At 47.7% G+C, this 27,206-nt stretch overlaps 1 protein-coding gene across 3 annotated transcripts in view; it reads right to left on the bottom strand.

The window, feature by feature from the left end:
- NTNG2 (netrin G2) overlaps positions 1 to 27,206 on the bottom strand; it is a 71,147-nt gene that overhangs the window by 5,429 nt on the left and 38,512 nt on the right. For 2 of the 3 annotated variants that reach the window (XM_039506879.1, XM_039506880.1), the window contains exons 4-5: positions 16,127 to 16,299; positions 14,074 to 14,100 (exon numbers count right to left, since the gene is read on the bottom strand). In XM_039506879.1, the coding sequence (XP_039362813.1) occupies positions 14,074 to 14,100; positions 16,127 to 16,299 (200 nt within the window). Of the gene's footprint in view, positions 1 to 4,241; positions 4,317 to 6,092; positions 6,168 to 8,363; positions 8,430 to 12,073; positions 12,173 to 14,073; positions 14,101 to 16,126; positions 16,300 to 27,206 lie in introns of all 3 variants that reach the window. The other variant, XM_039506881.1, reaches the window with a different exon arrangement.

Genomic DNA, 27,206 nt, shown 5'->3' with positions numbered 1-27,206 from the left:
AACTGAGTCACGGGGGAAGGCAGCGGTTTGCTGAACTGGGTCAGTGGAAGAGCAAGAGATAGGAAGTGGGACTCCCAAGGCTGAGTCACCTGTTCTAATCACTAATGCAGGCACTCGAGCCACGCCCTGCCCACCCATTGAACGCCTGCTGTGATCCTAATGCTCTGAGCTGCAACTGTCCCAGGGCTGGCCCCTCACGCTGGTGACAGCCTTAAGCGGTGAGTAGCTACGCTGCCTACCTGCCCCATAGGCCTTCTTAGACCAAACAAAATACCTTCCAAGCCCATGTGCCCCCAGGGGAAAGTTCACCCCAGTGCAAAGGCGTCAGGGAGATTCAGGGCCTCGTGCAGCCCCTCTGCACAGGGATGAATTTTACTCTTCGTTTCTGTTTAGGAAGAACCGTCAATCAGCCAGCGAGAGCTGGTGCAGGAGTCCCCGTGAGGTATAGTTTCAACGATGCTTGAAATAGACTTTAAAAGAAAAAATCCAGATAACTTGTTTCCTGGGGGATAGGAAGGAGCTGAGACAAGCCTCTTTCATTTGACAGTAAACATCCTAACCCCTTGAGTTACAAACTGCTCTCCAGCAAAAACGCCCCAGCCTCACGCTGTCCATCTCTCCATTTTTCCTGCACGTAGCGATTTCATAGCTGGCTTTCATCTGAGGAGCGCAAAGCTCTTTACAAGATTGTCATTAGCAAAGCCTCCCAAAGGCCCTGGGTGGTACGGTAGGTGTTTTTAGCTCTCTTTTATGATGGGGAAACTGAGGCCCAAGGCAGTTAAGTGACTAGCGCACAATTATATCGTGCATCAGGTGTGGAGCTGGGACTAGGCTCTAGGAGGCCTGATGCCCAATACCTTGTTCTAATCAACAGATTTCCCCACTCGTTTCCCCCACCCCATTGCTGTGCTTATGACCCTTCAGCCTCCCACCGTGCTAGGGTCTAGGGTGAGTAACTGCGGTGCCAGGCAAAATGGCCCAGTGATGGACGCTCATGAACCAACCAGCAAAGCGACACCAGCGACTGTTATTTTGTAAGCCAGCGGCTGCTGGCGGAGTAACACCCCCTACCCCATCCCAGCAGCGAAAAGGCACGCTGTGCATCTCTGGGGGAGCTGTCTCTCAGCAGACGTGCTCCTTCTTGAGGGGTTGACTGTGTCATGCTAGAACGGCATTACCCTCCCTTCCCCTCCCGAGGGCAAGCGCCCACCTTACAGCGCTTCAGAGACATGTTCCTAACAGCAGAGCCTGGGTGCAGCTTCTTAACTGCCCTCCCCAACCAGGCAGCGGGCTGGACGGGAGGAGAACGCTGCAGGCTGCATCCCTGGCACTGGCCGGGCTGACGTGCCAGTCACAGGCAGGGCCAGCTGCCGGATGGGGCTGCCAGCCACAGAGGGGCTGACCCAGCCTTTGTAGCCAGACCACTAGGCCGTGCGGAGCCAAAAGTGGGGCGGGCAGGGGGCCGACAACTGCTTGGGTCACAGCCAACCCCAAGCAGGGTCTTCGAAGCCCATTGGCAGCATCCCAGCCTGTAACAGTGCGCTGCCCTTGCCCACATCACAGCCCTGGGCCTGGGCCTAGGCCCAGACGGGCCTTGCCCCGAAGAGCTACTGGCTGTACGATGCCAAGCACGACGGAAACGAGCGGGGATCTGGTGATTAGCCCAAGGTATTGGGCAGCAGCAGCCTGCCTGGGGGGTTAGTAGGCACTACACAATATACAGCATAATCATGAGGCCTTAGTGGCAGGGCACAGTTGGCAGGGAATGGAGAGGAACCGGGCAGCCTTCTGGCTGCTGGTGAACCCGCTGCACTGGAGCCAGCCCCGCCCTGGGTTCCTGCCCCTGCTGTCGCACACCCATGGTGTAAAACTCTGGCAAGGCACTTAAATGCCCAGTGCCTCCGTTTCCGCAACTGCAGCCACTTTTAAGTGGGGGGCCTCACTTGCCTTTGCAAAGCGCCTGTCGTGCCTAAGGTGGAAGACTCCAGGGCAAAGACAGAAACGGTGCCCTCGGCCCGGCCGGAGTGCTGGGGGCCAATGCAGGGTTGCTGCTAGTGGCCCCTGCTCCACTGCGTTACAATACTGCCCTCTGGAGAACAACTCGGGGGTCAGCCGGGTGCGGGCAGGCAGGCTGCTCGGTGCAGTGCTGTCAGTGATCATGTGGGCCACACAGTGACCAAAGCCACAGTCACCAGCGTCTCCCAGGTGCCTCTGCGCCTGAGTTGAGTTACTTCTCGCCAAGGGCCTGAGTGTCCATCCTGACTAGTTTCAGCTGCAGCCCCGTCAGTGAAACATGAACCTGGCGGGCAGCCCAAGCTGCTGTTAGCCCTTAGGCAGCTGCCAGCCCTTGAACAGGTGGGCTGTTTGGTAGCCCCTAGCCAAGTGGCTTTAGCCTGGGGGGAGCCTAGCTAGGCTGAAGTTTCCATGGTGACAGAGCCCCAATGCTGTCTGGGTTTTCTTTTTGATCAGCTGTGATCAGAGCAGTTCAGCTCAGTGCGGCTGTCGTGCCTCTTCTCAAGGCTCCCCGGGCAGGGCCGTGTGCCTCTTCTCCCACTGTCGCTGCTCACCAGGCTGGGGGCTTGGCACAGGATGAAGGGCAGCCAGCAGAACGCAAACCCCCCCCCCATACACACACACGCCAGAACACCTGCACACCTTCATGCCAGTCCCCAGGGCAGTGAAACCCTCCGGCTCAGTGGCATTTAGAATCAGCAAAACTATGACAGGCCCGTTCTGAACTTAATTTGAGGCTGGGTGGGGGGGGGGGGCTGCAGAGATAACAAGACAAATATCAGGAGCTGATCCCTGATGTCCCACCCCATGGTACGGGATTGAGGCACATGGCCCCACCTGCTGCCCACTTCGCTAAAAGAGGGACGAGACGAAGTAAAAGAAAAGTGAATAAATGCTTGAGGAATTTGTGGGGGAGCAAGCATGGGGGATTGGAACACCCCTCCCTTCTTAACACTTGGAGGTTCCCACTGTGATCCTTTCCCCCGCCTCGCCCCCCCACACCCCAAAGTCAACTCTCATGTCCTGGCACAGCCATTGTTTGGAGCAGCACAGCAGGCTCAGCCAGGCTTTGGGGCTAGGCAGTGTCCGTAACATAGATTGGGCCCTCAGTTCGCCGTTGTGTCATGTTTGGGCGCAGTGGGTGCGACAGACTAGCACAGCGGTGAGTGCACAGTTGGTTTTTACACCCACTTGAGACAGCCTCGGACGCTGAGGTGAGGTACAAGGCCATGGAAAAATCAGGCCCCTGGCTTCTCCATTGCTGCAGCTGTACAAGGAGACTGGCTTTTACTAGGTGCCTATGGCTCTGAGGAACCCAAAGGAAAAAAAAACTCTCTGGGGGGAGGAGGTTTAAGAATCTAGGGATCAGCTAATTAGGCTTAACTATGTCAGTCCAGGGTGGCCGATTAGCCTAATTAAACTAGCCATTTGATTGGTCCAGGGGGAGGGGCGTGTGGCATTCTCAGCTGCGGCAGGTGAAATCTCTTCTAAATACAGCACCTTTGGCTGGCGTCTTTTCAGGTAACTGGGGTGTGGAGCCACAGCTTCTAACTAGGAAAGCAAAGCTCTGGTGCAACAGGGCATCTGGCTGGTTGAGGAAACCATTTCCCGTGTATTATTGGCAACCAGCTTGAGGACCTGACACAGCACCTTCCCTCCTCCCCCAATTGATTCTAAATAAGCTTGTTTAAAGGTCACCAACTTTATTCTCATTGAAAAAAAATGGGACTGTGCCTGCTTTTGGCATCTTCCACCCAAGGCGCTCCAAGTGATTCACAAGCAAGAGTGGATTTATAATCACAGCCACCCCTCCAGGGTAAGCTACATCCCCCCCATTTTTACAGATGGGAAACTGAAGGTGTAGAAAAGAGAAGTGACTTGAATATGGTCACACTAAGTCAGTGGCGCAGCCAGAGCAAGAATCTAGATCTCGCAACTCAAGACCATTCTTCTTCCCATCCCAGTCTGTCTTCATCCGTTGTTCCTACAAGCTTATGAAAAAAGAGCTCCGGGATACAGGCTGACGAGAGTTCATAGCCTTAAGGGGCTAGTCCAGCCCAAATCTCTTATGATCCACCTGGGAATTAGCTACCCATCGTCGGCTCCTCCTAGTGAGTTATTCTAATGATTGCTATGCATCCGCATTTTATTGCCATTGGAAGAGAAGCCCCTCGCTCTGTCCTCGCTTCCCTTTGACACAGGCTCCGAGCCCAAGAGCACCTCCTTACCTCGCATGCTTTCAGGAGGCTCCTGTGGAACAGGTTTGGGTCCAAGCCCTGTTGGGTTTGCTGGATGCCGAACAGCTTGAAATGGCACCAACAAAGAGAACATCAGCTTAATGTAGACACTGTATTTGTTCCTCATAGAGGCTGTGTAGGGAGCTTCAGTCAGACACAGTGATTGGGAGGGTGGAGCAGTATCAAATTTCTCTGCTCCCCCCCATCCCAATTTCTAAAAACCATCAATGCTCCATGGAAATTAGCGTCTTCAACAATGGTTAGAAGCAGTAAAATTACCTTTCCTCATGCAAGGAGCTGTTGGGTTTGCTGGCAGCATATGGCTATTCTACAGCCTAACTATACAGGAGAGGAAAGCTGTGGCTGGAATCTCACCAGCTACAGAGGATCCTCTAGCCACCATTTCTAACTCCTTCCTTAAACAGAAGGGATGCCTATTAGCTCACTTGGCAACAATCCAAATGGTAGAAACTTAAGTTGGTCTTGAAACACTTTTAATTCCATCCAGAGAAGAAAGCACCTGTCCCTGTTAATTGACAGAATGCAAGACAATTATTTTCTTCTTGATTTGTTTAAATATTTTCAGCTCAGAATTGGCTGGATTTCACATAAGCAACTCAAACCTGAAGAACAAACTGCAGCTGGACTATGTGAGAACACAGGTCTGAGGAAACCCCCTCATGGTGGTCAGACATCACTGGGAGCCGGGCCACTTCTAATGTATCTTCTCAGGTGATAGCAAGTCTTAGCACTGATATGGTGCTTTGCATTCATAGATCTCAAAGCACTCTGCAAAGGTGGACATCATTAGATCTATTTTACAGACAGAGCAACTGAGACAGAGGGAGGGAAAATGACTCAATCAAGGTCAGATTCAGATGCAAAGCTAGAACTAGAACTCAGCGTCCCAATTATTTCATAAAGGCCATTACGAAGATCCTTACCAACCAGGTACACCTTCTATCAGCACAATCTAGCATAGAAATGGATAATATGACGCCATCTCTCCACATACAGTATCATATCTACGTGTAGTTTAGAGCTGGGCCCAAACCACAAAGATTTCAAATGCCCCAAAGTTGGGGCAGGGTTTGGCTTCAGGTTTTTGGTTTGACATTGTTATGGAGATAGGGACCAACACTGAATGCCAGATCTAGGTACGAATTCCAGCCCTCCATTCCAAGCCCCTCACATTTCAAGATCTTGGGTGTTAGTGTGGGCCCAGCGCTAATACACATTAGATTCTATATTAAAAGGGATGCTAATTTATACAGCAGGAACTTGCCAGGGGCTCATCGACTGGGAAACAGGGTTGGATAGTGCCAGTCTGCTGCCAGCACTGAGTGTATCAGTATGAACCAGGAAGGAGGGGCACTAGGGAAGGTAAGTTGAGCCTCAGGCCTCTCCTGAGATTCCCTCGTGTAGTGTCGACAGCGCACCTTGGTCACATAAGCACAGGGCAAGAAGCCAAGGAAACATACAGAGTCTATGCACCAGACAACACATTCCTGACCATTTACCAAGTTACTCCATTTTACAAACACAGTCTAAACGCGGGAATCAACTCTATTTCCATGATCCTCGCAGTTCACCCAAGCACCAAGCTGAGAACAATCTCTTCTACCATTTATCGTCTTCATCTTTCACGTATATGACTAAACCCGGAGGCTCAGTGTAGCCTCTCCACATTACCAGTGGTGCGTAGGCCACAGACAAAACCAGAGCCTTTCCCAACTGGGCTGGAGAGAGATGCATGGAAAGCAGAGAATTCTAGTAACAAGCAATTTCTAAGCATCAGTCCCTACTTGGACTGTAACACCAGTTCAGCAGCGAGTCTCCTACCTTCTTTTCCAGGATCAGCCTTGGACTGAGGGGAGCCCACCTGCAGTGGGGCAGCTGCCGATGAGCTGGTGAATTCTTGCAGAGGTAATATAGGAAAGTCACATTACAAAAGGGGTTGAGGCAAATGGAAGAGTCAGCTAGCAGCCTTGGGTTTATGAGATGAAAGGCCAGATCTCCTGCTGATATAAATTGGCAGAGCCCTATTGACTGCAAAGGAGTGCTGCTGACTTATTCCGGCACCTATACAACTGTGCAGCTTGTAATGTTTCAGACCCCACCCACGCTATATACACCTCTACCCCGATATAACGCTGTGCTTGGGAGCCAAAAAACCTTACCGCATTATAGGTGAAACCGTGTTCTATCGAACTTGCTTTGATCTGCTGGAGTGTGCAGCCCTGCTCCCCTGGAGCGCTGCTTTACCGCGTTATATCCAAATTCGTGTTATATTGGGTCACGTTATATCGAGGTAGAGGTGTATGTACCACCACAGGCATTGCTTAGTTTCCAAGGCCTTCGCCACTAGAGGCCCTGTGGGACACTGACCAAGTGCAGAGTAAAGGGCTACAAATGGAAAGTTCGAGTGCAACACACAGTCACTGGGAGTGCCTAGCTCCCAGGCCTGTGTTCCGGCCATGCCTATTTTCCTAAAAATCAGTGAAGGAACTCCAGAAACCATTGCAAAGAAATTAAAACCACAAGACGGCTGCCCGTTTGTGTCGTTCCCATTGCAAAGAACTGTGTGCCCTCCCCACTGGGTCTGTAGCAAACTCTAGCGCCACAATTATGTTGACAATCTTCATTCTTGCTAGTGTACAAACCAGGAAGTAAAATGAAAAAGCCATGTTGTTAATTTCAAGCTTCAGTTGAGTAATATAAGGAGGGGGGGGGGAACCCTCAATCTTTGCCAAATTTAAAAGAACAAACCCAAGAAGGAGAGAAATGTGATTTCCCGGCCCCTACTAGGGGATTATAAACAATGCAGAGTAAAAAATATGTGACAATCTCTAAAAGTAGGTGACAGTGTCCTTTTCATTGGGAAAATGGAAGCCGATTGATACTAATAGGGTGTTAAAGAGAATATGAAAAAAGGCCCTCACTAATTGGCAAGGGTTTAATTAGAGTCACAATAAAAAACAGCCCTAGAGGCATTTTGCTTTTTAGTCATTCACATACACCTCCACTTGTTCGTCTTTGCAGAGTCAGAAGAATTACTAATGCTCTTTATCCCAAGAACTTTTCCATTGTAGCTTTGTGACATTCACAGATGGTTTTACATAGCAGTTGTGGGTGTGAGGTAGAGACACAAATTTCTCTTCCAGACCCTCTCAGTTAGAATTGGAGTATGGCAAAAAACAGGATGGTCCCATCACTGAGCTTTTTCAATACAGACAAGAGGTGTCCTAGGTCTTGTCTATACTGGGGAAGAGGGCTCCAGTAAATTGGATGTTTCTTTCACTCTCCTAGTTGTGGGAAGCATTTGTTAAATTCACGCGAGTCTCACATTAAAAAAGGCTGAAACTGGGTTGTTCAAACATTAGGAAGCCAACAGAAAATAAATAAATACGGAAGTGGAGTAGCTAATATTTATGTAGGACCTATACAAAACCGATGTTTTGCACTCCACTTCTGTGCTCCTTCTCTTGGCTCTGTCAGAGCAGTTAACGAACAAATTGCTTTTCCCAGAGCTGAACTGAGCCCATTGAGACGGTTGGACCATGAACCAACAAAAAAAAGAGGGAGAGGTAGAGAGAGGTGGGTTTTTTTGATCACCCCAACTTTGGGGGAAGAATGCCACTGCCTGACCATGGAAAGCACAAAATCTGACAGAAGATGACAAGTTTCTACAAGGAAGTGGGAAAGGGAAATTAACAGATTAAGAAAAGCACTTGATTAATTTCTCTTCAGCATGACTCCTCAGTTTCCTTTAGTTGTCTCTCCCCTTCAGTGTCCTTTGGCTGAGTTCAGTTTATGTCCCTATGTTTTTAAATGCACTCTATTCCCCCTCCCACCTCGCATTTGCTCCTTGGCAACATGAAAGGCAAAAGAGGTTCGTACTAACACATGACCACAGCTCCACCTTGACCACAAAGAACACTACAAGCGGCTAAAAGGAGCAGTCAGCTAGTGGATCTATGCAACTTAAAGATCAAAAACAAATCTAATCTGCTCTTCTAGTCTACGTTCCACATTCTTCTCCCAACTGCTGCCAGCTAGTACATGAAAGCACAAATGGGGAAGGGGGAAAAAAATCAGTCTAGCTTTAAATACCTGTTTTTTTCTGCGTCTCTTGGATAGGCACAGAGGCAGGGAGCTCAGCTGGCTGTTTGGCAGTGACTGCTCAGGGTGGGAAGCAAAAATTGAGAGGGTAAAAGAACTGAACACATGCCAAAGGAAGGAGAAAGCACAGAGACGGGGCAGCATTTTAAAGGAATTTTTAAAAATTTCTTCCTGGCTAGAGCTGTGTTTAAAGTACAGCTGGGACCTGAGCAGCAAAATTCAGACCTAGATTTTGAACCCATCCGAGGGGGTTGGGGGAGAATGCTGGAGTTCTGGCCCAGCTCTAGGAGTAACTCCACTGACATCAATAGAGTTACACTGATTTTAAACATATGTAGTGGGGCCAATCAGAATTAGGCCTCCTCCTAGCTGGGCCTGCTCATGTACACGTAATGTATTGTGGCAACATCTGTGCAGAGGCCATAGCCATCAATGGGGATCGAGTCCAGGGCTCTCAGCACCCTGGCCATTTCAGCCAGAGGAGTAACACAATTAGCTGTCAGTACGTAGCAGGCTGTTTTTCTCATCAGGAGCACCCACGAGATGGAATCACAATGACACACATTAAGTCAGTAGAGGAACAAAAGGGGGGAACGAGAGGCTCGAAGCTCAGTCCTGCTCACCCCAATCGAGAAACAGGGGCATTGCGTTGCAGCCTAACACCAGTTAATCCAATGGAAGAAATTGGTTTTGCACAGAAAGCGGGTCACAGGTCACCTGCTCTTTTTGATAGGCCACCAACAGACGGGCAGCTCTCTGGAAGGGTCATGTTCAAGAACAGCTGGGAGTCCCATGCAGCCCTTGGGATCATATTTTAAGCCTCTCTTCCCAGCAACCTTCAGTCACAAATGTTCTTCAAAAGTTTTGGAGTCACCCTGAACCATCTGGGCCTTGTGGGGCTAGAAAGGCCATGAGAACAGGTTTTATTGTTGACATTTGTTCTGATCTGGATTAGAACCTAGAGCTCCAGATACTGCCTGGGAAAGGAGAAATCATTTACTGAAAAGTGAGTGGTGTAAACCAGAACCTTCAGAGAGGGGCTGGTTCCAGCCTAGAGAATGACAAAGGTCCTGTGTTCAGGGGAAGATGGTCTGATTCTTCTCTCAGAGCTGTTCACCCCTCTCTGATAGAAACATGCAGCCTTTCTGCCACTCCCCTACCTCGACAGATCATTAATTGCACCATAAGAGACAGATGCTTAGCAAGATGCTCTCTTTCTCTCTCACACACACGCTACACACAAAAGCACTGCTATGGTCAAATATGGATAAAAATCACATGACATTGGGTGCATGTTATGTACATGTAACCCAAGTTTCATTATTACAGGTATGTAGATAATAGGCACACATTCTTTGAGCTAATATAATCTTCAAGTGCGGGTTTTAGGTACCCATTCACTATATATATTAGCATAGACGGGCAAGTATTATTTCTATTTTACAGATGGAGAAACTGAAGTGACTAGCCCAAGGTCACGCAATGCCTTAGTGGAAATAGGAAATAGAAACCAGGTTTCCTGATCCATCCAACCCCCCACTGTAAACACTAAACCATGGTGCCTCCATGATTATATCTATATTTGCATAAACACACTGTGGCAGTGTGGACTGTCACATGTGGGTAGGAGAGGAAAAACCAAGCAGCTGACTCCAAGGCTGCTGGGAGTGCTGCTGGGAGTGGGCGGGGCCTGGGGTTTAGATAAACTCATTCCAGGGCTGAGAGGAGGAGAGGTACCACCCAAGGAGGTTGGAGGCTGAAGGAGGGCTATGGGGGAAAGCGCTCAGAAAGGGTCCAGAGAAGAAACTATCACCCTTGGGGGAAAGGTAAGGTACTGAGTTTGGGGAGAGTTGGGCACAGGCTGGAGGCTGCCTCCCTAGGCAACTGTGGATTTGCCTGAGAGGTCAGAGAATTTATAGGGCAATGGGACTGAAGACTTTGATGATGATCAACTAAATACAGGTACACCCCCTTTATAAGTTCTTCTACATTCCCTCTGGTGTTCTCCCCCCGCCCCTTCTGTGGTGGTCAGGGTCCTTCTGGCCCACCAAGCAATGGTGACATTTGGAGCTGTGGGATCAGGAGCTTAGCCACAGGGCCAGGTCCTGTTAGTGATCATCTGCAGAACCCTTCTGGGATGGTAAGACTCCACCAGCTCACACACACAATCAAGCATTGCCTTTCCCTCAACTGGCTTCCAGCAACTCCCCCAGAAGACTGACTGTTGCTAATGTACTGGTCGTGGAAAATGTCCCCATGGGAAAATCAGATCCAGAAAGCACAGCAGCAGAGTAAGTGCATGAGGCTTGTAAACTAACAGCAGAAACATTTCATTTCCTCTTCTCCAAAAGGAGAGAGAAACCAGGTCTGCATGTAGTTTAAAAAAGAAATGAACAAACCTCCTTCTCCCCCCAAAAAAGTGATACAAGTTCTCTCTACTGGGCAGTCTAGAAGATATTAAGAAATAATGTTCTGGGACTTCCAATGTGTGTGTTCAGCCTGTCCCCAAGCATTTTATGGAATCATTCTGATGATCATTAAAGTGTGGCTCTTCCCTCCAAACCCACTTTCCAAATGTAAAACTTCGCAGATTATATCCTCAGGTCTGGCCAAGAGGGGTTTGGTACAGGACCCAAGAGGCTGAGGAGCAGAGCAAAGATAGCTGATTCAATTCCTTGCCCAGCTTAGAGCACCCTCAGGGCTGCTCTAAATTACACCCACCTGCAATGGGCCCTGAGGGGCCACTCCATTAGCTGGGGAATCACTAGAATGCAGCAGTGCTCAGGCCAAGCCCTCTTTCCCTGACCATGCCTTTTATACTATGGAGAATTCCCTGATGCAAGAAAAATCCTCAACTGCCCACTCAGACCAACTTTCATCATTCTGCTGGAAGGTCAAAGCAGAAGTAGGAGTGTGGAGGACCTACCCCTGCATTTTGAAAACGCCTTATTAGAGTTGTGCAAAGCGGAGAGACACAAAACCAGCCTTCTAAATCCTGCATGCCCCCTTGCTTGGGGTGAGTCAAGCTTGTTCTTTTCTGGTAAAGAAACAGGCAAATTAAACCTCAGATTTCTTTCTCCCCCATCCTTGTCCTCATTGTAGTACACACAGAAGAGCAACTTTTGTGGCTCAGCTATTCATTCTCAGGAGGATTTTGAAAGGCTAATCTCAAAGTAAAAGCTTCAAAATGATATCTTTAGATGCCCCCAAATTCCAGCTCTGCCCTCTACTTCCTGGTCTGAGGCAAGGGGAAATGATGCTCCGATGACCTCAGAGCAGCAGCAGAAAGTAGACAGACAGATGAAGGGTCATGCAAGAACCTGCCTCTTCTAAGGAGTCGACTTTGGGATTGGGATTGACTGCTGTTGCTGAAGAGGGAAGAATCTGTGTATTATTAAAGTTCCAGGTCCAGATGCCCTTTTCCCTGAATTAAATTAGGGATGAACATTAATTAGGCTTTCCGCTGGCTGGGAGGATCTGAACCCATCCAGTGTGATTTTTATCCATGTCCCCAGAAACTCCAAGATGGATGAACAAGGAGTCAGAGGAGATAATCTTCCTTTTAAAGCTAATAATTGCCACTTGAGGAGCTGCAGCGGGAAGCAAAGCCGGTAGAGGAATAAGGAAGTGAAACTAGCTAAGGGACCTATCTGTACTAGCAAGGGTAGGATCTGCCTCGCGGGGTGGAGCTTGGCACCCACCTGGCTGCTGGGTGGTGACAGGCTGGTTAGTGGCAGTGGTGGTGGTGGTTGTAGTGGTAATGGGTTTTGTAGTGGAAACTCGCTGTGGTCGTTCATACACTAACAAGAAACAAAGAAAAGAGGTGGAAAGAAGGCACCTGAGGAGGCTGGAGGGTCTCTGTGGCTCTCGCTAGTGCTTCTTCTGGTACACAAAATCCCAAGCCCATGGGCACCTCCATGATCTATTTTCATGGTGAAGGAGGCACACAGGACCTGCTCCCACTCAAGTCAATGCTCAAAACTCCCACTGAATCTAATGGAAAAGAATTGGCTTTAAGGCCCTATAAATTCCAACCATTATTATTCACGTAAAGGAGTCGCCCTCAGCTGGTGGTTACAGAACACAAGGACAGTTTCATTCCTGAGAGTACATCACCTACCAGGAGCTGGGGACACCGATGACCAAAAAGCGTTGCTCTTGGTTGCCTCTTTATCACAGAGAGAGAGAGGAAAAACTGAAGAACCCAGGTGCAGGATATGTACAGAAGAAGCTGCTGGGTTTGGGGGGGTAACTCCAATTCCAGAGAGAATTTAGCACTGGGACAGAGTTATGTCTGTGTTGAGAACCTAGGAAGATTCCGTGTGTGTGTGCATGTTTCGGCTGGGTTGCTACATAACTTTGCTTTGTTGGCATGGACGTTGGTTTCAATATTGCCAACTTTATCACTAACTCATTGTTAATTTAAACCTAGAAAGCCAAGAGAGAATGAGTGTGTCTGTATCATGACGGGATAATGGCAAAGAGAGGTAGGAGTTGCAGTCATGTGGGATCAGAAACAGGCCACACACGCCTTTCCTGGCTGAAAGCTTAACAATAGCTGTGCCATCTCTCTCATATACATTTGAGCTCTCTGATGGCAAAGATACTCCAAGGCAAACCTCCTAATCAGCAAAACAATTCCCTTCAGACCTCCAAAAGGTGATCATAAAATCAAATGACGTCCCTTTCATTTAATAAATTCCCAAAAGCAAACATTGGATTATTTAATACAATAGGCCAAATTAATCACTGGTATAACTCCTGGAAAGTCAGGGGAGTTACCCCAGGGATGACAGAGTAATTCAGGAACACTACTTGATACCATGATTTGACTATAATATTAATTCTATTCCAATTCTCATTGCTCTGACCAGCAATAATAAAATGTGAGGGATTATTATGAATATAAATTCTTACTTCAACCTATGTCCCTGAGTCCTTGTTTGTCCCACAACCTCGTGTACTGTAGATTATCATGCTTAATTTCATAATAACCCTTAGCTAGTTTAAATACTTAATTCAGGTCATCTCTTGTCTTCTGTGAAGGCTAAATAATCCCTCTTTAGCTGCCCTATGCTCATAAACAAGCCTGTCTATCCCATTCACCATCACATTTCCACTGTGTTCGCTCCACCTTCACCGTATATTTCTTTCAGAGAGTAACCTGAGCCATAAAATTCAGATCTAGATTCCAGGTGACCCAAAGTTTGAAGGTGCTTGGTCTGCAGAAACCCCACTGAAATCAATTGCTTGTGCCTCAAATATTACACTTATATATAATTTTATTTTTAAACGGATGGCATGATAGGCCCAAGGTAACCCAAACTGGATGCTGTATCAAAGAATTCAAAAACAGCTCCGTGGAGCAGAAGTCTGTGAAACTGGGGGGAAAAGTTCACTGCAATCATTGGTGTTTTTGAAGAAGTGTGTTGTTTTTTATTTCCTTTCCTGCTGCCATTCTAACGAACCTCATGGGGAGAAACCATGCCAGAGAAATAAACAATGAGGTTACTAAAGTCAAAGAAGGAAAATAGAAAGCTCTTTGATGGGACAGACAATGAGAGACAATTAGAGGAGAAGACTTATTGCCTGGCAGATGATAATGAGCAGAAAAGAACCATTTGTCTCCCAAGTGACGTGCACAGGGCCCATGCGCTGAAGATGTCACATGCCAGCAGTTCAGTTACATTTTTTTACTTACTGCCAGCGGCCGTGCCTGCAGCTGCACCTGGAGGAAAGGAAAAGAAACAGGGTCAGCAGAAGCCGAGAGCCATTGTGCTAATTAACAGGAGCCTTGTTGATGGTTGTTCCAGCTTGCTGCATCTTAAAAGCAGCCTTAGGCAAACCGTAGAGGTGACCAGACAGCAGTGGCCTTGAATATGTTTAGGTCCTGAGGCACAGGCTGAAATCTACCTGCAGTGGCTGGAGGGAGGAAAGCCACCTTGCCTACTGCTAATAGAATTTCTTCTTAACCCTTTTTCTGGCCTTTTTCTGACCCATACATTAAGCCCAGTAAGGGTCATGTATGCTTTTGAGACTTGTCATAGTCTCTTCTAGAAACCGTGTGATGTGAACCCAGTCAGTGCTGCTACGGCACTAGCTCCACATCATCACTGCTGGATTCCCAAGGTGCGGGCCCTGACTCATGAGGGGATTGTATTGGGGTTGGTATTTTTCAGGTTGGAACAGAACACCCAGCAATGGAGGTTGGGGGAAGAGGTGAAACAGCATCTGACCTGAGGCTGGGAGTTTTTGGTGGGAAGAAATTGCCTCTAAGTTGTGTAGCCAATGGCGTGAGACTGAGGGTGCCAGCTTCCAACCCTGCTAGTTTATTGGTCACAGGTGGGAGAAAAGTTTGAGGACCGTTTAAGGTCACATTTAATCCAGATATTACAGAGGAGATAAACACCCAGTAGTCAGCTTTCCTCAACCATAAAGAAGGTGGCCATCAATGAAAATGCTACGACTGGGGAGAAAGGCCTTTGGAGAATTGCTTCTACTCCAGAAGTTGGCCATAAATCTGCCAGAGAGAGTTGAAGGGAGAGAGGATGAGGTGGGTGCTTGAGGGGTGGGGGGAGAGAAGAGGAGATATAGGGAAGGAAGAATGAGTGTCAGATGTACAAGAGAGAGAAATGGAGGGAAGGGAAGTGGGGATAAGGAAAGTGAGGAAAAAGGAAGGGGAGATAGAGAAATGGGGAGAGAGAGATGGAAGGAAGAGAAAGAGAATAGCATGTCATTGTCCCTGTCAACACCAAAAATCTCTCCCAGGATCCTTTGAAGGAACACAGGCAGTTGGCGGTAGCTGACAAGCTTGTTCCCTTTCAAAGAATCAGCTCATCTACCATCCCTGGCACACACAAAACATTCCTGTCACGGCCTTCGGAGCCTGTATTTCAGCTTTGATCATCTTAAAGCGCATAAATCTTTCAGAAATGGAGGGGGAGAGAAAAAAGGATTCTCTTTGGTAACACTCAAGGCTGCTACTTAAAAGGCTGGAGCGGTTACCGCTGCTCTGTGACATTTAAGCAAGCCTGCTAATGTAAACTGGACATAACCCTGGAGAGATTGGACTATGTCTGGTGTCCTCCTCCACCAACATTTCCGTGATCAGATCATGATGGCTTACAGCCTTGATGTTTGTTTTTGTTTTCATGCGAGCATGTAGCACAACACGAATGCAGCAGACAATTAATTGCATGGGACTGTCACTGTGCTGAGGGACAGGGACACTTGTCTTCTTCACTGTGGCCAGATACTCCATGATGTACATATGAACAGCTTCCAGCTGACAATAAATAGGGCACCCAACATTCCTTTCCATCCTCCTGTTCTTTAGTCTTCTGTGCAATGATTGTTAACTGAATTGAAGGTAAACACATTCCCACAGCCACTTGATGATGTTTTCTTTAAGAGACATAGAGTAGTTCAGAGTAAAATGCCTATTCAAGGCCATGAATCTCTCTGATGGCCTACACCTAACCATCTATGAGCCTGGATACCCTTCTGTCCATCCACATCCATTCACTCCAGCCACTCCACTACAGTCGTCAAGCTCCCCTTCCATCTACCCACGTGGCAATCAATTCCTGTGCACACTGAGAACCAAGTAAATGTTTACTCCCACTGTAAAGCCAAACCCTCTTCTCCCGCAGACCTGTGCATTGACTCCAGACGGAGGCATCCTGAAGCGGTGCTGACTTACAGGCATTGTGTAGAGGGCCAGTGTGTGGGCTCAGTTCAGTATAGTAACTTACATGCGTTAGGGGATCCGTTGGGGAGAGGCAGGTAGGAGCCAGCCCGCCAAGATCTGGTGCGAAAGTTCTTCTTGCACTTGCCACAGTCCTGGCCAGTGGTGTTGTGTTCGCACTCACACTGCAGGGTGCCCTCCTTAAAGGAGCACAGGTTGGCATGGAGGTTGCATTTACACCTGTAGGAGGAAAATGAAAGAGAGAATGGTACACAATGCCACTGTGGAACTCTTCACCAGAGGACGTTGTGAAGGCCAAGACTATAACAGGGTTCAAAAAAGAACTAGATACATTCATGGAGGATCAGTCCATCAATGGCTATTAGCCAGGATGGGCAGGGATGGTGTCCCTAGCCTCTGTTTGCCAGAAGCTGGGAATGGGCGACAGGAGATGCATCACTTGATGGTTGCCTGTTCTGTTCATTCCCTCTGGGGCACCTGGCATTGGCCTCTGTCGGAAGACAGGATACTGGGCTAGATGGACCTTTGGTCTGACCCAGTCTGGCCGTTCTTATGTTCTCAGGACAGTAACACATCCACTCCCAGCTCAGATGGACATGCTGTGTAGCTGAACATACAGAAGTAGAGCCAAGCTAGTTACCCCTTCACAGCAGCTCTGACAAGGGTTTCATGGCACTCACCCATGTTCCTATTGTGTCTGGCATTTGTGTTACGAGGATTCATTCACCTGTTTACGGGGGGATCTGAAACACCTCTGCAATAGGACAGGACTATACCTGTTTATAAATGCTAGTAGTAAATGGCACAACCTACCCTGGTAAGATCAAGGTTCTAGGAGACAGGAGACTCATTGAGCATCTGCATCTCAGGCCACTTTTATTTTGGTGCCTAAAGATGGATTTAGGGGGCCTGATTTTAGGCAACCAGGTTTGGCCTTACTTTCTAATGCTGTGCCTCTCTTTTCTCATCAGTAAAATGGGGGTAACGTTATGAGGCTTATTTATAATGTGCTTTGAGATCCTTGGATGAAAGGCATTATATACATGCTAACGTCTACATTCTGTGCTGACTCACACCCTGTGCAACACCACTGAATTCAATGCAACTGCAGAAGGTATAAGTCAGAGCCAAAGTTAGCCCTAACTTATTACTATTTGTGAAGCTGACAAACAATCACCAAGTCTTAAGTGAAGATCAGCAAAATCTTTTCACCTGTGATCCAAGGCAGATTGATGTTAAATAAACCCTCCATATCAATCCAAAACACCACCCAGACCTCCCAGTTTCACATATTCTTCCCATGCTGAATTCCTATGGGGATAAGATAGGGGAAGGCTGACTCTGAAAATCACTGAGATCACTCAGACCCCCCCGTTTTCTTCTTCTGAACTATCTTGGGCCCTTAGACACACAGGATATTAGAGGAATAGCTCATGTTTATATTAATGAGTCAAGACCCCCAATCCCCAAACAGGTTGTTAAAATTAAGAGCCTTTCTCCCAGGGGGTGGAGTAGTGCTAGGATATAGAACCTTTCATCCCGAGACCACCCATTGCAATCCAGCCCTGAGCAGTGATGACTGCAAGTTATGACCGACTGAATGGCTATTTGGTGCCCTGTGTGAAATGAATATAGAGAGTCTCAGGTTAGTTCTTAGTGGATAAAAGGCCACGTGTCAAAAAAAACAAATCCTCACAACTTGCTCCCTTTCTGGAAGTGACCAGAGAAAACAAAGAATGGAAACAGTACTAAGCACTTTGCAAATATTAATGACTAAACTTTTAATGAACCACTGCAAGATTGGTAGCCATTCAATACCCCTGTTTTACACATAAGGACTCAGAAGAAGAGGGGTTAGGTAACTCCTACAAAGTCAGAACTGAGATTAGAACTCAGGGCTCGCAAGCCCTATAGACCATGGGTTCCCTGCTTATCTTACAAGTAGTTCCTCTAGGTTAGGGTTGAGGTACAATGGGCCTGATTCTTTACTACCTTGCATCTTGTGTAACATTTACATCTGTGCAAAGGGGGTGTAGAAATGTAACCACCCATGTAAGTGAGTGAAGAAGAACTGATTGGGTAGAACTCAGTTTTTACAGGTGTAAATGACCAGAAGGTGCATGACAGTGGAGAATCAGGCCTATTGAGGGGACAGTGCATAGGAGAAGCTTGTCTGGCTGCTTTCTCTGCTGTATCTGTTCTGGGAATAAACAGAGGACATCATCAGTCTTAAGAGGTGTAACCCTGGTACTGTTCACCTGCACTATACCCAGTCAAGAGAGAAATCACAATCTCTTGTGGAAAATATTCTATGAGCAGAAGTTTCTTTAGAATCTCCAAAGAGTCCCATCCCCATGTTTCTGATCCACTGAGTCTGCCCTTGCGGTGATCCTATTTGTGCATGGCTGGAAGATTTCACTCATAAGTTATTTTTGTTTCCTTGTTCTTATTTCCGGCAAACTATTTACTCACATGCCATGCAGAAACTGGGCAGAGTCCCTCCTCTCCAACATACAATCCTTGCTCATCTCTGACCCAGGCAGAGAAGGAAATGTACACTCCATCAGGGAGCAAATTTGCTCTCTCAAGCAGGAGCTGCCAAGCACAGCATATTATGTTTGAGTGTCTGTGTTACTGAAGGCTGGCAATGGCAGGTAACAGCTGAAAGCTAAAAACCATAGAACTTAAAAATGCTGGGAACAGCTTGTAAATCAGAGACTCTGGAAGAGGAAAAAAAAGGGTCCCCCTGTCTCAGCTGTGATGGGTTCTTCCTTCTGCCTCTGATTGACAGAAGTTTCTGCACTGATGTCCTAACCTCTTTGAATAGGCAATGACCAGCACTCTGGAGCATGGAGCCTGACTCTGTGAATTATTTAGAGTCCACGGAGCACTGGCTCCCTCTCTTGCTATAAAATTAACAAAAGAAGGGGGTGGGGGGGAGTAAGCAGATAGCAGGTTAAAACAGGTCAGAGCACCACCATCGCTGAGCTGACCCAGGCTTGAGTCCGGGAGCAAGGGCTTCAGGGAGGTACAGCACGACTCACTCTTTGTGAAACGGGACAACAAAGTACATGATTCCACTCTGGGACCCACCATTTAAAAGCCAGACTCAGACGCAGGGGTGCTACGCATGGGAGGCGGCTCAGACGCCTTGACCACACAGGCTAACTTCTTCTAGCGCCTCACTCCCCTTCTGACAGACGCTCCCAGTGGTCAAGGCCATGCGTTCCTAGTCTCGTTTTCTCAGCAGAGGAGAGATGGGTTCCTGAGGCTCCTGAGGCAACACTGTCATGTGGCACAAGTTTTCCTCTCCCCCCTGCAGAACTATTAGCTCCAGATCGAATGATGGAGACCAGATGGAAGCTTAAAGTAGGCACATGGGTCTGAGGCAGATGGAACCCTAGCGCTGTTGTGTGCCACATGATGTTTTAGAAGAGCGGAGCCAAGGGAAACTCCCGCTCCTTAGCTCAAGCCTAGAGCTGTAAGCTTGGCCAGAGTAAAGGCCTGGATGACAGGGCTCCTGGTTCTGTTCCTGGCTATGCCATAGACTTATAGACAAGTTACTTTGCCGCCAATTCTTCATCTGCAAAATGGGACTAATGCTTCCCAATGCAGCATGGATAATGCTTAACTAATTAATATTTGCCAGCTGCTTTGAAAGCCTCAGGAAAGGAAAGGTATTATAGCTCATTGTGCTGCTGTGCACTCAGCGATCACGTGACAAGGGGACCAAAAGAAACTACTGCTGCATAGGTCCCTGGTACCTTTTACAGTCACTCATAGATCCACTATTGTAATGACAAGGCAGCAGCGTCAGATCATGTGTGAAATGTGACAATCTCTTCATGCTCCAAGGCCTTCCCCGAGTGAGAAGACTGTTCACCACCAGCTGCTTTCCCACAGCAGCAACAGGGGCTAACCAGGGTTATTCAGTCATGGCCTGTACCTCCCTGGCCAGGGCCTGGGCAGCTCTTACAACAGAAAAGTGTTGCTGAGCTGCTAGTGTCTGAACTTCTGTCTGCTATAGCACATTTCTCTTAACTTCACCCACGGTCGCGTGGCACTATGATGGGGGCAGAGAAGCTCCCCGAATCCTCTGCCCTTTTCTAGGGCTAGCGTATCTCCCCCACTCTTCTGCCTTTAGAACAGTCAAAAAAAACCTAGGGGGTTCCCTCAAAGAGCTGAGGTGCTGCACCACAGCATGGAATTTGAACCTGCTCCTGACTACCAGGCCTCGGATACCAAATCTCATCCAGAGAGGGGGATGCAGCCCCGACTTGTCTTCCTACAGCTACAAGGAGCGTGAAATAAGGGTCTCTGCTGGAAGCGGGTATACGTGCACGCTCTTGCCCCCGTGCACACACCGAGCTCACTGCCCATGATGCACAGCAGCCAAGCTAAGCGCCAGCTCCCGGATCAGCACTTGGGGCTACTCTCCGTCCCGGGGCAGTGGTCTTGCATTCCTCTGTCACATCGGCAGGGCATGGCTGAGGAAGGACAGGCTTCCTGGGTCAGCCACGGAGTGCTTCAATCGGTCTGGCTGTCGGAGCACGTCGCGATGACTGGGCACTGTGCTTCCCAGAGAGGGCTCTCGCGCTCTCTAATGAGTGTAAACAAGGAAAATTAAATAAAGAGCCAGCAGCAGCAGAGACAGCCCGCCGCCCTCCCCCTTTAGTCCCAGGTCAGCTATTTCTCGCTGCCCGGCCCTATCCATAGCACAAAAGTTCCCTCGTCCAAAGGATCAATTTTACCAGGGAATTGCTTTCTGAATTCGACCTTTGAGAATCATCAATCTAACCAGAAAACTATAACTTGAGCAGCCTGACCCCACAACGCAGCACTTTTCAGACCAATCAATCAGGATGCATTATTTAATAATGAACAGCGGAGCAGCTTCCAATGGCCCAGGCTGCTGATCCCGTCGCGCTGCTGCTGCCTGGAGCAAAACTTTCCACTCCCGTCCCCCACCCACATCCCCAACTGTCACCCCATCTTTTGTTCTGCTTTAACTCCTTCGTCACGTTTGGCTGGGTGAAAACAACTCTCCTCCTCCCATCACCATCAGTGCCTTCAGTTCAAGGACACATGCTTTAGCTTGGCAGCAGAGGGGGAAGAACGCCTTTCTCTAGCCAAGATCCAGCAGGCAGAGAATGGAGAAAATAGCATTAGTCCTGTCCCAAGGTTTGCAAGTCCTGCTTCTCTCTGCTCCTCTTTATAGGGTACCCAACTGTCTGAGCCAGGGCAGGACCAGGAAAAGGGGTTTAGGATCTAATCCACGATATTAGAGGGGTGGACAATGCCACAAGTCCTAGCACAGGCTACTGTACACCTCTCCATTCTCAGGGCTGCCACAACTCCTCTCCCTTTCTACCATCATAAAATGATTCCTCCAGTAAGGTCTGTCTGGCTCAAGGGCTGCTGGCGGGGGAGCCTTTCCCCCTTAAGTTGCTGGTTCAAGCCTAGACCAGGGGACAATGGTTACCATTTGATAATTATTCAGTGACCTTTGTGTGAAATGAGTGTGGTGGGTCTCAGTCCAGTTCCTCATGGGTAAGTTTCTCTAACACAAAAACCAGCAGAGGAGGTGGCATCAGCAGAGAGACCAAGTACTCAAGAGTCTCAATTTCTCTCATCCCCAGCCTCAGGGCAATATGGGGGAAGCAGACGTGGCTTGTCCATGCTGGGAATAAACAGAAGAATGTCAAACAGTATTCCCTAGTAAGAGGCTTGAATGCTGTAGTAACACTACAGTATTGGCTCCAAACGCTGTTGCTTACATTACTGAAGGATTTATTGATTTTTAATGCAGGTCCTTTAGCCGTCCTCCTCTTCCCTTTGGAAATGATGCAGCGTAGCCTAGTCTGCCAAGGCCTAAGCCAGGGACACAAGGAGAACCACAGGGCGCCAGGGAAAGTTTACAGGCGTGTAGGCATCGTTTTGCAGCCGTGAAGAACATTTCCTAGTCACCTCCATTTCTAGGAGTCAGCATTCCGGAGGTGGGCGGCAGCTCTCAGTGAGAGAGGCACGTCAGTGCCAAGTCTCCGCGTGAGAGACGGAGGGCCAGCACGCTTAAGGTTTCTAAGTGAGAAGCCGGCGAGACTAAGGCAAGTGCAGCAGACTTCCAGCATAGCTGAAAGAATGAAAAAGGCAGCCACCACCCTGGTCTTTCATTCATCATAAAATTAAAACATACATAGTTTTTTTTTAAAAATCCACTGAGATAGTCGATTTGATTCCCAGGATTTCCATGTCCTTTACAATCACTGAATTCAGTCGCACAATGCCCCTGTGAGCTAACTAAGGGTCCTTATCCCCATTTTACAGATCAAGAAACTGAGACAGAGAGAGAAGTTAAATGACTATCCACATAGTGGAGGGGCTGAGAACCACTAAAGCAAACTGTAAACCCTGTATATGATGGAAATTACTTCAAGCCAGGGGGTGCTGCCACACCCCTAGCACCCCTAGTTCCAGCACCTATGTGACTCTCCCCCAGCCCCCCAAAAAACACACATGGACCTTCAGTTGCAGAACCAGAACCCAGAAACCCTGACTCCCAGTCCTCTGTTCTAACCACTGCACCACACTGTACTGCTGCTCTAGGGATGGGGAAATGCTCAGTAAGTGGGTACGTTGTCCTGCTCACTTTCCTTGCACTCATCACCCCTGAAACCTTTTTGTCCCCAGTACTCACTCTCCGGGAGCTTTAGATTCATGGATCCCAAGGCCAGAAGGGACCATTGTGATCATCTAGTCTGACTTCCTGTGTAACACAGGACATAGAATTCCCCCAAACTAAAGAAGGAGCCCTGGCCCCAAGCCCCCTCCATCTGAGTCAGACATACACACTGCACATACAAGCAACTCGAGGCATCCAGAATTTCCAGAGGTGTGTGAATGGCATACAGGAGAGTGATGGAAGGGGAGAAGCTGGGTTCCTCCAGTGCTCCCTTTCACACCATTACGACAGTGGGAGATGACCTCTACTCACCAATGTCTCTCAGTCTCCATCTGTCCTCCCTTCCCTCCTCCATCACCTGCCCTCTCTCCACAGCAGAGAGTAAGGCCAGTTTATACTTCAAAGCTGATAACTTTGCCACCATCTTCTTAGCAATGCAGATTGCGTCTCAGGCTAGAGATGGAGAGCTCTCCTACTCCCCAGTCAGAGACCATCTAGACTCACCCTAGAGCTCAGCAATGGAATCGCTCCCAATTAAAATCCCTTCCTCCACCCTGCTTATCACAGCTGGCATCAGAAAAACTCAACACAGGAGTGGAAAGCTGTTATTGTCTGCCGTCCAAAGGATGGATTATGATGGCTTTCCACTGAATTGTTTGCTCACTGTAACTGATGAACCTTTAATGAGTCTCCCGGGACCATGTGTTTGAAGGGAGCTCTTTCCTCTTTGTCCCTGAGAAAGTCCCTCTTTCAACTAATCTTGGCTCTCATGAATACATGAATAACTATTTCCCCCCCCCTTCCCACTATTGTCATCCACAGCCTGTGCTTATACACAGCAACTTATGCAGCTCTCTGACGATTAACCCCGTTTCTACCTAATTCTCTGCAACTGTTCTGGCAGATCAGCAAAGCATGAAGCAACTATTTCACTAACATCACAGCAAGTCTGCAAATACAAAATACAATGGCCATTGCACTGGGACTCTGTGCTCCATCTGTGCACCCAGAAGCTCGTGAAACAGTTCCTAGTGAATACAGACTGTAGGCGGCTCCCTGCTTTCCCAGAAAGAAGAGTTTTCTATTTGGATTCAAATTCCTGGAAAAAATAACCTAGTCTGGGTTTCTCACTATCCCAGATTGCAAGGTGGGAAAACCTCATGTGGTAAGTCAGCCCAAGTAACCTCAAGGTGCAGAACACACTTGTCATGTCAACATCAGATGGCTTCAGAAGCACACAACCCACAATTTGATCTTATAGTGCAGATGCATCACATGACTAGAGATGGGCCTGAACTGATTACGTGGGAGCCGAATCCCCAACGCTGCCACCTCTGAACCCTGGGGAAATCCATATCCTGATCTGAACGTCCCCATTTCAGCCTCAAACCACCACTCCAGGTCTGAATAAGGCTGCATTGTTGGGAAATTCAGCTCCCGATCCGAACTTGGCAGCTTTGCATAAGACAGCCTAATGTCCTGGGTCCTCGTAGTGTGGAACAAGGTATGTGTCACGCTGCCTCAATGTGCAGGACACTTCACATAATGCATCCACTGTACAGCGCCTGACAGAGCAAAGCACCGTACCGATTAAACTCATCCCTGAGATGCTTTTCTCCTCCCAGCCTCCATGAGCAATACTCTCCACAGAGATTCCTAGCAACACAGAGTTGTTATGGACTGATGAATTCTACTGGAACCCTTGAGGGGGAAAAAAAAAAACTATTTGTGCTGCCCTTAGAAATTCATTTGGAGTTGGGTTATCAAGAGAAGACCATCTAAAAGATGCCAAGATGATGAGCATAATGGATAGCCACTCTACTGGGCGCAGCAATTCATTTTAAATAAATTGCCACTCAGCAGCAGTCAAAATACTGCTGAACTTTGGAAAGGATTTCCCCTTATCATTATTTACATTCAGAGCAGTCATTTTAAAAACCCTTCCTAGGTAGGGGCCTGGGGGCAGACAAGGAGGAAGGGTGAAAAGGATGTACCACGGATATACTAACATAAATATTTGCAGAGTAATGTGTATAAATGCTCTCTGGACTTTCTCCTGGAACACAATAATGCCTGCAATTGAGTTCATTGGCCAAATTTAATTTGGGCTCCTGTAGAAGTCTCTTTATATTAAGTGCTTTAACATACATCACCTCCTCAGTCTATCGATGAAATTCTATTATCTGCTCAGGACCGGACACAACTCGGCAACAAAAGGAAAGAAGGCTCCACAAAACAAAGCCAGAGGCAGGTAATAGGACCTTGGGCATCTCTCGGCTGGTATTGATGAAGTGTCACTAGTGCTTGGACAAAGGAGGAGCTTTCTGTGTCTCCCACTCTCTCCCCCTCTTACTGCAAGCCTGCAAGGACTCTCCTCCATTTTGCAGCAATTACAGTAATAGCATTTAAGAGTCTTGGGGAAATATAAGCAAACAGCTGATGTGAGTTAATAACTTAATTTAACTATACGGCCTGGAGCCAGATTTCTCTTAAACTAGAGTTAATTCCAGTTCAGACCATTTCCAAAGAAACTCCATCCACACAATCCTCCTGCAGTGAGAGGGAACACACTCAGCCAATGGAATATTGCATCATCAGAACACTCTCACTAGCTGACTGGCAATCCTCAAAACCAGGATGCTATAGTTTATTGGGAGCCAGTTACCCCTAACATGGGTGACACATACCACACCTCTTGAGAATCCCAAGAACAGTGCAGGGGAAGAGTAGTAGGCACATTGTACTCAGTAGCAGCATCTCAGCAGGGGGAAGCCCAAAATGTATTTACAATATTTTGCCCATGTGTATTTTTCCTGCTGCTAACAGGTGGAGATGCTGCTCCCAGTCCCCCGTCCAGTCCTCAGTAAAACATGTCTGATCACTTGTCAGTTGTTCTTCAGAATCTAAGAACCTCACTTCTAAAGCAACCCTGTAGCAGTTGTCAGATGACTGAAGATAGCAAGCGATGATTCTACACATGTAGAGATTCTCCTACAACTTTCTAAATAGACAGAGGGTTAGGAAATTCCATGCACTGAAAGACAGGCTGAGACCAAACAGAACTCATTTCACACAGGTGTACCGATTTCCAGATTCCAGTCTGGATCCTAAATATGAAAACACAAAGGGCTGTGGCCACTGCACCATACAAAGGGACAGAATCAGGAGGCTGCAGCTCAGCTGAGCAGAGGGGTAATTGTATCTCTTTAGGCAAGATGTTATATCTAGTTATAACTATCATGTTTTGTGGTACAGGATGATTTGGAGGGCAGCAAAGAATAACCCCCTGCATGTGAACAACAGGGGACAATTAACCAGCTGCACTATGGGGCTGTTTGGCGAGGGTGACGTTCCTTTGAGTCTGAAGCTGCAGGTACTGGCCATTGCGGGAGGCAGGATAGTGGACTAGTGTTTTGGTCTGCTATGGCAAACTCTATGCTCTTATTCAAACAGGAAGAAATGCAACCCTGGCAGGGAATCCATGTGTAAAAGTGTGTACCTCACAGCAGCATGAAACAGGAGAAAAAAATTGCAAACCAAACCATTGGGAGGTGGAAAATTTAAACCAAAAAATACCCACCACCAACAAAAGAACCTTCACAGAAAGAAAACAAATTGTGAAGGGAGAGGCGGGGAACCTAAAACAAACAAGCTACAAAACCGAAAATCATCTCTTCTAATTAATTAATCCTTGGCTTGACAAAGGCCCAGCAGTCGAGGTATTATTATTTTCTAAGCCTATTTCACATGTGCATTTTGTAATATAAATAACATCTCTGAGCTCACATTGCACATTTTTCTCAGAGGACTACTTAGGTCTGGAAAGAAAGAGAGCGAAAGAAAGAGAGAAAGGGAAAAAAAGGGGAGAGGAAGAAAGAGAGGAATCTGTTAATTAGTCTGCAATTGATTCACTTCTCTCAAATCTGATTTCTCATAACTGAATCTCTGTGTCCTGGCTATGGCACATTAACTTCAATTACTGCTTATTAATACCTCTGTGATGGAGTGTGCCCTAGTGAATGCTGCTGTGCCTGACATTCAAGAGAGGAGAAAATTACTCCAAAGAGATGCTGCATGATAGGAGCAGAGTGTGGCCTTTTCTATCTCACCTGCCTGACAAGCCCCCTGTGACTCTGCACACAGGAAAAGAGACGAGGAGCCTCATTCATTTACTCTCACATGGTTAACTGGGTTGGTTGCTGTTCTGAGCAGAGAACTAAGCTACGAACAGAGAGCTGTGTGGAAAGGTCTTTCCGTTTCCCTCCCTTGCACTACTCCGTCTGACGCGCGCACACACATACGCATGCAGGCCAAGGGCTTTCTCGTTTCTATTCCTGTCCTAACTTCTGTGCATCTCCAGTTACTCTGCAGATCAATAGGGACAGGATGGAAGAAGAAAAAGAACACCAAGGAAGAGCAAGAGAGTAAAAATAAACTGCCAGACGTG

This window comes from Mauremys reevesii, linkage group 19 (genome assembly GCF_016161935.1).
Source record: "Mauremys reevesii isolate NIE-2019 linkage group 19, ASM1616193v1, whole genome shotgun sequence".
Taxonomy (NCBI): Eukaryota; Metazoa; Chordata; order Testudines; family Geoemydidae; genus Mauremys; species Mauremys reevesii.
Note: the sequence above shows the minus strand (reverse complement) of the source record. Positions and strands in the feature narration are given on the sequence as shown.